General features: G+C 59.4%; 1 protein-coding gene across 1 annotated transcript in view; it reads right to left on the bottom strand.

Moving 5' to 3' along the window:
- DPP6 (dipeptidyl peptidase like 6) overlaps nt 1-9281 on the bottom strand; it is a 400214-nt gene extending 390933 nt beyond the window's left edge. The window contains exon 1 of the mRNA XM_054692782.1: nt 9222-9281. Coding sequence (XP_054548757.1) covers nt 9222-9281 — 60 coding nt within the window. The remainder of the gene's footprint in view (nt 1-9221) is intronic.
- Nucleotides 9282-12236: the final 2955 nt, after the last annotated feature.

Genomic DNA, 12236 nt, shown 5'->3' with positions numbered 1-12236 from the left:
GGGGGCGCAGGCGGCTGAGCGCCGCGCTGTGAAGCTGTCCGCAGCCTCTGCAGCGCGGGTTCGATGCCGGCAGGCTGGCGAGAATCCCACCTGGCGCAGCAGACCTCTCCTGCCTCCCCGCTGCTCCCCTCAGCAGTGGATTTCGTCAGTCTGCCTGTTCTGCTCCCCGCTCTGGCTCTGGGGAGTCCTCTCACCCTCCAGCGCATCCAGCCTGTACTCCGGTTCTTGTATAAATAAATATTTTAAAAAAATAAAAAATAAACTCCGTCAGATAATGTTGGGCTTACAGAAGGTCACAAATCCAGGAGAGAATTATCCCCGTCTCCCTGCCTCCCCGAACACCGGGGTCCTGTACCCCAGGAGCATGAAAGCCAAGTCCAGAATGAACGCGGCTCCAGTACCGTTACCTAAAAACGTGTCTGGCTGTCACGCCCACGGCCTTCCTGCCCGGGGTCATCACGTCCTCGGTCCCCGAGGGCCCTGTCCTGGGCCCACACACACTTGCAGAGATCTGGCCAGTGGTGTGTGGACGGTCCCCGGCGTTTCCATGGATCAGACCGAGGTCTCGCTCCGGCCGCGTCTCCCCGCGGCAGGCGGGGGGCTGATCCGTCCTGTAAACGGTGTTACTCACTCTGCTGCTCAGTTAAGGTGCAGCCACGCTTCTCACTGCAAAGTGATTTCCTTTTCCTTTGTAATTAATAAATACCCCAAGGGAAATCTGGGCTCGGCAGACATGCAAATCCCTTATTTATTTCTCTGGAAACTCTTCCCGCTAGTTTTGGTACTGGGTGGTGGATCTGCTGCCCGCAGCGATCACTGGGGTGTTCTGATGGGGCTTTCTGTGTTGCCTCCTGCCCTTCCAACACGCCTTCATCTTTGGGGGTGCTCTCGTACTCCTGGGCACAAAAGACGCTCCCTGCTGGTCCCGAACTTTCCCTGCCTCAGCCCTAGAGTCTTCTACTTCTCCCACGGACCCTGGTTCCTTCTATAGGAAAAAGGCATCTCAACTACAAGACTTGCTCTTTGTCCCTGATTTTGCTGTTCTCAGAATGTGATAGAATTGAAAGGACAGTTCCGGTGGCTTCTTTCACTCAGCATCGCTGTTTGAGACTCACTTGGGCACCGGGGTCAGCAGGGCCTCTCTCTGCACCGAGGGGCTCCCCCACCCCTCTCCCGGCCATGTGCATGTGAAGGCAGAGCTCATCCACTCCCTCCGACGAGCTTGGAGATGGTTTCCAGCATTTATGACTCTAGATAACGCCACCGTGAATACCTGGGTGCAGGTGAGTGTGTGGACATGCATGTGCTTCTCTTGGGTACATACCCAGTCATGGGGCCCCTGGGTCTTATGACAAGGCAGTGTTCATTTTCTGAGCAACTGTCACGCTGTGTCCCCAGTGGCTGGGCCGCCCGCGCTCCACCAGCATCCAAAGGGCAGGGAGACAGACCCACGGAGCATAACTACAAAGTCTGCATGTGAGCTGTTCCCCCACTTTCAGGGGCCCCTCATTTCTGGGGTCCGTATTGTCCATGCCTTTCTCCTGGAGGTCATCCCGGGCATCAGCCTCTGGGGCTGGCATGCAGCATCCCCAATCTCGGTCTCTGAGGGAATAGGTCAGCCTCTGGGGTCCTGAGCTGTGTCCAGCCCTGGATCAGCCCATGGCACTCCGTGGTGGGCCCACATGCAGTCCTAATCTAACGGTGTGTCCAGTCAAAGGCATAGTCCTACCCCCATCAGAGGAGAGGCCATGGCAGGGAGCACCGTGGACTGTGGTGCTCGGGTGCTGGGAGCGGTGCTGGCCCCTCCAGCGGGGAGATGTCCTCACTGCCAAAATACTAACAAGGATATAAAACAGGGTGTGCCACTAAAAATAATCAAATTAAATTAAATATAAATGAAACACTGGAAGGACTAAATAATGAGTAATAAAGCCATTGGTCAATACATCTATCTACTCAATGAAGCATTTGCTTACAGAACTCAAGTGACATGGAGAAATGATCATGTCATATGAAGCAGAAAAAGTAGTCCAAGATTGCATAAGTGTAACTCCCAAGTAATTTGTGTAATTAGGAAATAAAATGAGAAGTAACATTAACCAAAAAAAAAAAAAAAAAAAAAGCTCATTAGCCATTGGGAAAACTCAAATAAATGACAAAACGATGCCGCCGCTGAGTGAGTAGTCCTGAAGACTATTTTGTGGGTTGGGTTTGGAGGACGTGGGATCCTCAGACACTGCTGCTAGGAACGTCCTGTTCCAAGCCCCTCTGGAGAGCAGGTTGGAAAGGTCTTCAAGAGCAGAGCACACGCCTTCGGGATGACCCAGCCATCCCTCACCTGGGTGTCTGGGCAGGGAACAGCAGGTGGTCGCTCAGAGGCCCGCACAGGGCCCGCCCAGCAGCCCGAGGCGTCACCAACACTGGCCACGTGAAACCAGCCACACGCCACGGCACAGTGAACACACGCTGGGCCGGGGAAAACAGGGAGAAACCCCTGACAGTGATCCTGGGCAGGAGCTGCCGGGAAGAGCAGACATACTTCAATGACCTGTTCCAATAAAATGTCAGAAAATGGAAAGTGAAACATAGTGCCGGAAAAGAGGTCGTGGGTCTTGGGGTTGGGGGGAACGGCCAGGAGAGAGCGAGGTCACAGAGTGGGATCTTTCCCAATGGTGCGTGAGTCCCTCGTCCTGGCCGCGGCGTCCCACAGGCTCATCCACGCAGATGCCCAAACTCCTCATCTGTGCATTCAAATGAGCATTTCACCCCAGCTGTGAAATACGGCTTTCCAGAATTTTTAAGATATGTTTCAAGAGCAAAAGAGGAAATTATCATCTTTGTGGGGACGGGTAAGGCACAAACTATTGACTTAGTTAATATAAGTATGAGAACAGCAGTTGAGTCCCTGAAAAGATGCACCTCACAACTGTCAGGCATCCCTTCTCAAAGGGCGTGCTGGAGGCCATGGTTTTTATACTAAAGTGTGAATGACTCCCACTTGCTAAGAATGGCATGAAGCATATTTTACTGGAAAGTGGCCTTTGGGATCCAGCCCACGATGCCTTGTCCAGGGCGTTACTTCGCTGAGGCTCCTCCTCCCTCTTTCCCCTCCACCTCAGGAAGCCATCAAGGAGTTCTTCCTTATCGGAGCTCGCACATGTAAGACTTTTTATTTTTTATTTTATTTTTTTAAAGATTTATTTATTTATTTATACATGCACTGGGTACGGTCAGAAGTGCAGGAGGGTGAGGGAATTCACCAGAGCCAGAGCGGGGAACAGAACAGGCAGAAGGACCGAAGGACACTGCTGAGGGGAGCAGCGGGCGGCAGGCGAGGTCTGCACGCCATGTGGGGCCCTCTCTGGCGGCCGGGGATCGAGCCTGCGCTGCAGAGGCTGCGGGCAGCTTCACAGCCCAGCGCTCAGCCGCTGCACCACCAGGGGAGGCCAAAGACTTTTTAAACCAGGACTCAGAGCATCTTCGATTCTCTACTTTATGAGAAATGAAGTGACAGTATGACCTGGTTCCGCATGTCTGCATCCTGGCAGACACAACCTGTAATTATGTAGCAATGCCTCCATGTCCGAGGAGCTCTCGCGTTGCAGTCCAGATTTTCATTTGAAAAAGGAAGACGCAGACACTGAAGGAGCCCAGGCACGACATCTGATGGGGGAGGCAGGCAGAACATCTCCGCCGAGGACGCGGGAGAGGGCTGGCGAGCCCCAGGTACTCTCCCAGGTCTGCTGGCTAAATGCAGATTTTTAGATCCTCAATTAAAAATAGCATCACAGTGGGGGGGGGGGTCTATAAAACTAGTCAGTCTTGTTTCTTGTTAGGTACAACATGGGAGAAAATTAAAACGTCGGCTTGGAGGAAAGTGTTCAACTTACCAAAAAAAAAAAAATATCCAACGAGTTAAACCAGAAAAACAATGGCTGCTCACTCCCTGCCCCCTATGCCTGGAAATTTAACTTTTGCGTGAAGCTTATATTCATTTTATGTCTTTTACTGAGAAAATGAGGACAACTGAAATTTTGAAAATCAATGAAATATAAAATGAAAATAACATGGATTTTCACTAATATCCTGGAAGTCATTAAGGAAATTTATGCTTTATGTTTTACATTAAACTTTCTAAAATTCCTCAGGATGATTTAGACTCTGGGTAGCAAAAAGAATTTACATTTTTTGATATCTGTGGGTTTCCCTGGTACTTCATTCAGAAATCACCCCCATGCGAGTGAACCCCCTCTTAGCTCCAGAGCCGGCGGGCCAGGCGGCCTGGGACTGGCCGGCTGTAAACAGAAGCGGGGTGTCCTGGGGGTGCTCGCTGGCCTGCATGATGCCCAAGCACCCAGCACATGGCCCCGGTGCCTGTGCCCCCCGGAGGAGATAAACGGGGAACAGCTCAGGGTCACAGGCTGTGCCACAGCCCAGCACCGGTGAGGACGCGAGTCCAGCTCTCTTTGAACTCGCTGCATTTTCTTGGATCTCACTTTACAAAATGAATTTGAATAAAATGGACCCTGATGCGAGGTCCAGTTTGAACTAATACGTGTGTTGGGGGGGGGTAGAGGGGGGCGGTGTCTCTACCGGAGGAGCCAGGTCCCCACTAAAGGTGACTGACGTCATGGCCAGGACCATCAGAGCTGCAGGAGCAGCTGCGGCAGAGACCAAAGCGGGCGTCCTAGGGGGTCAAGCCAAGAGAGAAGTGGGGGCACTGCCCCTGAGGTGTGACAGAGAGTCCCCCAAGCCACAGGCCAGCCTGGGGGGCTGTGCTCCCGACCCTGCCCTACATGGTCAGGAAGGAAGAGGCCCGGACAGCGACGGACAGGAGGCCGCCCATCCTGGGGCTGGGGCCAGGCTGGAGCTCAGAGGATCACCTGTCCTGCGCCAGAGAGTCAGAAAAGCAAGTGGAGGGTGAGCCCAGCAAGGTGCCGAGTTAGCTCAGGAACCGGAGGCCACAGCAGGCTGGGCCCCCAAAAGCACCGATTCTGAAGCTGTAGGTAGAATGGGCTGAAGGGAAATAGAGATGGGGCCCCAATAGTGGCCAAGAGCCCCTGGAGACAAAGCAGCTACCAGGCAGGCAGCAGCTGTGTCTGCAAAACTCCAAGCAGAGGGTCGCTGCACCGAGGGGGCTGCGAGCAGGGGCCGGGCGCCTGTGTCTGCGCAGCCAGAGAGTGAGGGGGAGCCAGGTTTCTGCTCAGAAATGCTGTTCAGACCTCTGGCTGCCCCCGAGTCACACACATACTGGGACGTGGCAGCCTGGATGTGGTCAGGAGGGCAGAACGCAGCCAGCGTGGCCCTCCCGGGCGGGAGCCACCAAGGCCGTGTCCACTCAGAGTGCCCGGCGCGAGGCTCACCTGGGCTCGAGATGGCAGCAGCCCAGCATGACCCTGCCCAGACCCAGGGCCAGCGCTGCCCAGGCCCCAGACACTGGAGTCAGAAGAGAAGGCGCTTGGAGCGGCTCCTTCCCAGGCCCTTGGTGTCCGCGATGAATGAAAAGGCAGCTCGGCGCAGCAGCTTGGACACGCAAGCATCGGGGAACATTCAGAAATAAAATGGAGGAGCAGGAAGGGCACCCCGAGAGGGCGGGGTCGTGGGGACCACCTGACGGAGAAGGACAGATGTGGGCAGACCTGGACAGCCCCATAGGATGACAGGAAGCACCTGGATGTGAGCCGCTGCCCCCAGCAGGTAACACCGGGACAGGAGAGCCGAGCAACACAGAACTCCAAACAGCGGCTGGAAAGACCGCGGAGCCTCCTGGCCGGACACGTGAGTGCCAGCTGCCGGGCGCCGCGGTGGCGAAGCCCAGGGGACGGAGGCCCTCGGGGGCTCAGAAGAGCGGCTCCCACCGGGGCGGGTCCTCCGCTCAGCGGGGGAGGGGGCCGCGCGTGGAGGCCCGACCCTCGCTCCAGACCCGCCGGCCCCGAAATCTGTAGCCAGAAGAAACATCCCATGGGGATAAAAGCAAAGGGAGAACCCAGGACGCCCAGCGACTGGCTCCCCAACCCGCGCTCCGGAGCCAAAATAGCGTCTGCCGATGAAAAATGCGGACACGGTCAGAGCGCCCGCCCGCCTGGGCCGGGCACAGTGGACTCCGACGCCGAGGCCCGAGCAGGAGGCGCCGCCCTCGCCAAAAAGGACTTAGAATTCTTGGCTTATAAAAGTGGCACCAAAAAATCAAAACACAAAATGTGGTAGCCAGCTTATTGGTAAATAAAATATTTTAAAGAGAAAAGTTGATTTTCCTCTACATGGGGCTGGCGTGGGAAACCTGGCAAGGGAACAGACGTGGCACCACCGGGGACACTCACCCTCGAGGCTGCCACTCTCCGGACCGGCCTCCGCGTTCCCAGCACAGTGAAGAAACGGGGAGGGCCGGTGAGATGGGCTCGGAACCGGGAAAGAAACTTGAGGGGAAAATTAAAGACAAATTAAAGACAACACATCAGGAAAATTCTGGAATACACGGGAGGTGAAAAGTCCATTCTGTACCAGCCAGAGGCCTGGCCACCAGCGCCTCTGCCCTCAGGAGCTCCCACAGACAGTGAAAAATAAATATTTTTCTGTCAATGACAAAACCACGACTCCCCGGTCTGGAAGGGTGCTGTGGGGTCCGATGAAGCCTCGTTCGATGGCAGAGAAACTGACAAAAGCAAAATCTGAATGTTCACTAAATGTTTAAGTGTTGAGTGATATGATCCCAAAATATAGCCCTGGGCACCCCAGAGGGAAACCCACGCGGATGACAGGGCTGTGGAGAACGCGGCGGACACGGAGGGGAAATCGGCTGCGTGCCCGTCCCGTCAGCCCTCGCAGGCGTCGCCCGCAAGCCTGTCGCACGCACGGCGCCCCGTGTGCACATTTGAAACGAAACAGGTGGAAAGTAATTCACAGCGACTTTCCAGAAAGCCTCGCCGCAGAGTGGGCGAGAGTCTGCGCTACGGACACGGCCCTGGCGCGCTGCTCAGGGTCCACGGGTGGGTCCCGCGGCCAGCAGGCCCCCCGGGTCTCCCCTGGCTGCAGACCGGGCGCTGGGTGAACCGGGCCAGACGGGTGCGGCGCAACTGCAGCACCCACAGGGCCTGTTTCAAGTTCCCACTCTGATCACGGTCCGTTCTGGAGCTGAGTTCCCAGGAGCCGCGGGTCCTGGCCACCCGGGTGACAGTGGGCGGCCGCCCTGGTGACCCTCAGCCCCGCGACATCCGAGGCTGCAGCTAGAGGTGAGTCACCCTGAGCGGCCAGCGAGAGGAAGACAGAGAGGGCCGCCAAGAGGCGCCTGCGCAGGAGGAGACCGTGACCATCTGCGGCCTCCAGTCCTGGCCACAGCAATCAGGACACAAGCGAAGCGAGGGGGGACACTGAGACACCCCCAGAGCCTCAGGTCCCCCGCGGGGTCTCCCGCCAACAGCACCGCAATAGAAACACACGTTTCAGCTCTCCAGGGAAGCCGGCGGGCACGGCTGAGTTTTCTGTCTTACCCAAGTGTCTTCTTTTGTTGTTTTAAAAGATTTATTAGAACTGGGGTACAGGCCAGAGGTGCGGGGGGTGAGAGGTTTCACCCACGTGTCTTGTAAGCAGATCTCCTGGGGTCTGCCCAGCCCTGCCCAAGGTTGGCCCCGACCCTGGTCCCTGTGCCCGCGCCCCAACACTCTGACACCACGTCTCCTGCCAAGTCCATCTCCGCACCGTTCTCTCCCTCCGAGCAGCCTGGAGACCCCGGCTCCCGGGGCGGAACCCAGCCCGGGCGGGTGCTTCTCTGAGAAAGGGAACTGGAGTCTCTGTTCTTCCCGCAGGTGCCTGGTGACAGCCCCACGGCAGACCCAGGGGCGGCCCCGGGCACGAAAGCCACGCCCTGGAGTGTGGGTCAGTGTCTCCACCTGCCCCGTCCTCCGAGGGGGCCGGAGCGGCCTCGGAGTCACCAGCTGCCTGCAGCCCGCAGGGCATGGCCGGACCCCGTGAGACAGGCAGGGCCCCCCGCTGCCTGCACGGCTGCTGAGCTCAGGATCTCCCCAGAAAGTTGCTCTGGCGTCAGCAACACCCACCGACTCTGGGGAGAAGCCCCCCGACCGCCAGAGCCCGAGGCGCTTGATAACCCAGTGACGGAGCAGCCTGCGCCCCCGGGGGGGCACGACACCCCGGTGTGTGTGACGCCTCATCGGTTTTAATTTAAAACCTTATAACACCAGCTACTGCATATTAAAAAGACATCTCCCGCGGCCATTCAGCAAAGCCCCCCTGAGGAGGGGCTACTCCACTGACAGGTGACGGGGACAGAGTCGGACAGGACCCCCGACTCCCACGGTCACCCCGGGGCCAGACGCCACCGGTGTGGGCGGGAATCCAGGCGCCCGGAGCGGGGCCTCATCTTCAGTAACTCCCAGACCCCGCGTCCCTTATGCACCACGCGAGCCCCGTGTCATTAGGAACCCCAAGCCCCACAAGCAGCCCCCACAAGTCCCCGTTCTGGGCGGGTCCCCCGCGGGGCAGCAGGCCCCCACCCTGCGCCTCCGGCGCCCGCACAAACAGGCCAGGACCAGCCGCAGAGGCACCCCCGACCCAGAGACTCTGCCGCGCAAAGTGGTGTTCTTAATGACAGAATCTCCTGGGACGCTTCCGAGTCCACATCCGTCCAGCGCGGGGGCGCCCCGCAGCCGGGAGCGGCATTTCCAGCCAACGCGGACGCCCCGAGGGAGCCCAGACGGGCGCGGGCGCGTGGCCACCGCCAGGCTTGGGGGCGCGGGACCGACCGCGCGGCTGGGGCGCCCCCAGCGCAGGAGCCCGGCCCCCCGCGGCCTCAAGGCGGGAGGGGGGCTCCTCAGCCCGTCTGGCCTGGGGCGCAGGAACCCCCGGGAATAACCAGGCACAGCTGGGCCCGAAGTTAATGAAGCACGTGGGGGCGACACCCACCGCGCCCGCGCTCCGAGCCGGCATCTGCTGCACCTGGCGCGCCCGGTCACCGCTGGGGCTGGGGTGGGGTGGGGATGGGGGCCCGCCGGTGACCTTCGACCTCTGCCCTCTGGCGACCCGGCCAGCAGGGCCAACAGCGGCCGCCGCGTCCAGCCCGCGGGGCCCTTCCAGGGTCTCCCCCGGCGGCCGGCCCGGCCTGGGGGGTCAGCACCCCGGTTCCCACGGCCGCGACCTGCCAGCCCGGGATCCAGGGGCCCCGGGAGCCCCGCGCGCAGCCGCCCCGCAGACCCGCGGCCCGCGCCTACCTTGTGGCCCTTCCCCGGGGGGCAGCGGACGTTGTTGGAGGCTCCCGCCGTCTGGTTCATGTCCGGGGCGGTCGGGGCGCGGGCTCTGCCTCCGAACTTCGCGGGCGCGGGCGCGGGGCGCGGGCGCGGCGGGGGCGGCGGGCGGGCTCCCTCCCCGCGTGGCCGAGCCGCGCCGCAGGGTTCGGGGCGGCAGCTTCGGGGGCTCCGGCCCGGGGACCCGAAGCCCGCGGCCCGCGGCGAGGAGGCGGCGCAGCTCGGGACCCGCGGGAGCCCGGCCGGCGCCGCGGCTCCCAGGGCGCGCTGCCCAGCGCAGCCTCCGGGCAGCGGTCCAGCCGGGCGGGCGGGCGGGTCCGGAGGGGCCGCGGGGCCGCAGCCGCGGCGGGCGGGGGCGGGAGCCGGGTTTCCCGGGCCCAGGGCGCGCGAGAGCTCCGGGCCGCGCCAACGCCCCCGCGCCCCGGGTTCGCGCCCCGCTCCTGCGCGTCCCTCCGCGCGCTCCGAGCCGCAGTCGGGGAGGCCCGCCCCGCCCACCGCGCGGGGGTCCAGGAGAGGCCACTCCGGGGGCGCCGCGCTCCCCGCAGCCCCGCGCGCTCCGCGCCGAATCCGCGCCGAATGCGCCGGGGCTGTGGGGCGGGCGGTGGCACCGAGGCGCTGCGGCGCGCGGCTCCGGCGAAGCCAGGAGGGAGCAGGGGCCCGGCCCGCCCCGCAGAGCTCCCCCCCGCCCCGCCCGCAAGGTGCCGGCACCCCGCGCTCCAACTGGCGGCCAGCCCGGCGGCCCAGGGGTCCCGCACTGGACGCCCCGGTACTTGGGGAGGGCGGTGCGCCCCCCTCTCCTCAGTGGAAATATTTGCGTCTCCCCAGCCTTGTGCTTTCTCTGACCTTCCCCCTCCCCGTCACGATGGAACTGGGCAGCCTCTGGTGCAGGTGGAAGTTTCACCCTTGGGAACCAAGGAGAGAGAAGCTGGAAAGCGGGGGTGCTCCTGGAAGCGCCCCGGGTCTGACGGGCGCCTTGTGAGGAGCGGGTGCAGCCAGACACGCCGGCTGCCTCCAGACTCAGCCGGTGAGAGAGCTGGGGTCAGGCCGCTCTGCCTGGGGAGGGAAACCCCCTGTCGGCCTCGGCCTCGCCTGCACCCCAGGAAGGGAGCCTCACCCTGCACCCCAGGAAGGGAGCCTCACCCTGCACCCCAGGAAGGGAGCCTCACCCTGCACCCCAGGAAGGGAGCCTCGCCCGTGGGCTGCCTGCGCGCGCTCCTCAACCCCTTGGGCTCGCGGACTGCCCCTGCCTGGCTCCCTGAAGAGTTAGGAAGATTCCTCTTCCCCGGTGGCTCCTGATGCCCGTGGTCACTTCTGTCACACCCACACAACCCGCGGGGGATCCCCAGATGGGAAAAAGTCATGACGGTGTGCGGGCCTCGGCGGTGGAGAGCTCAGACTCACCCACAGGCTTCTGCGTCTTGGGTGTGGCGCCCGCGGGCGGGTGGGCACTCCCGCAGGGCAACCCTCCCGGGAGTCCGGGAGGCCGGGCTGGATGTGGCAGTGCTGTTTCCAGGTGAGGGAACCGAGGCTCCAAAATCTCCACATCTCCACGGAGGCCCAGGGAGCCTCACGGTGGGGGCCGCTGGGCGGAACCGCAGGCTCTCTCCCAGGTCTGCTGGCCCGTGGCCTGGTGCCTGCAGGTGTGTTCACCTGGGCGGTGCCGTGCGCGTCTCCTCTCCCCTCCAGACCTGGAAGCACCCTCCCGGGAAAAAACAGGACCCCTTGGTGGATGGGTGGTTTCACTCAGAGTTTCACTCAGATAACCGAGGTGGAAATGCATGCACTGTACAAAAATGTTGTAAAAAATATATAAAAGAAAAAGAAGAAAAATAAAAGATGAACCTTGATGAAAATGTCAGCATGCGGGGTGAGCCCAGACCGCCGTAGCAGGATCTTCGCTGGCCTCTGCTCTAGGAAATACAGCTCCTGCAACCCAGCCTGAGAAGTTTGCAAAGAAAATGACAAGATGCTCTTATTGTCCAATTGCTTTTGTCTTTTGCATGAAAGACTTTTGACTTTGACGACAATTTTTTTTTTCTCAACGGCATGATTCCTGAAGATTTCCACACGGCTGATACCGGATTTCACTCGATTTTCTGATCTTTTCCATCACATCTGATTAATCGAGGTGTGGTTTACATATCGTGAAGGCACAGAGTCGTGCTGACCATCACACGCTTTTGTACATGCGTTTGTTCACCTCGAAATAGAGAGTCTTTCCTCCTGCCGGTGAAGTCCCCATGAGCAACAACTGTTTATCACTATAGGCAGGTAGTTATTTTATTATTTTAGAATTTATTCTATTTCAGAATTTCATGTAAATGAAACCCCCCACCCTGAACCCCCTCACTGAACGCAGCGTTCACGAGATCCATGGGGCCTGTGTGTGCTCGGAGCTCCTTCCTTTTGACCTTCTCGCGGGGACCCATCAGCCGTTCTCTTGCTAGTGACCACACGCATCGATCCCAGTGTCTGACGGTTACAAATCCAGCTGCTGTGAGCACCTGTGTCTGCACTGTGTGCGTGTGAACGTACGTTTCCGTTGGGTGTTTATCCTCCTTGGTGTTCCTGTGTTTCCTGGACTTGTGGTTTGGTGTCTGTCATTGCTTTTCAAAAATTCTTCCCCAGTTTCTTCAAATATTTCTTCTGCTACTTTCTTTCTTCTCATTCTGATATTCTAGTTGCACACCTACTACGCGTTTGAAGTGGTTTCTATTCTATCTTTAAGCTGCTGGCTTTACCTCAGTCTTATCCCGCCTGCTGATGAGACTGTTGAAGGCTTTCTTTGTTTCTGTCAGGAAAATCTCTAGCATTTTCCTTTCATTCCTTCCATGTCACTTGCTTCCATCACCCATCTATTCTTACGTGCTATTTACTCCCTCCATTAGAGCCCTTAAAATTTAATTAAAGTTATTTTAATTTTCCTATCCTATAATCCCCAAATCGGTGTGAAATTTGAATCTGGCTCTGACGCTTGCTTTA

This window comes from Talpa occidentalis, unplaced genomic scaffold (genome assembly GCF_014898055.3).
Source record: "Talpa occidentalis isolate TD23 unplaced genomic scaffold, MPIMG_talOcc4v2.1, whole genome shotgun sequence".
NCBI lineage: Eukaryota > Metazoa > Chordata > Mammalia > Eulipotyphla > Talpidae > Talpa > Talpa occidentalis.
Note: the sequence above shows the minus strand (reverse complement) of the source record. Positions and strands in the feature narration are given on the sequence as shown.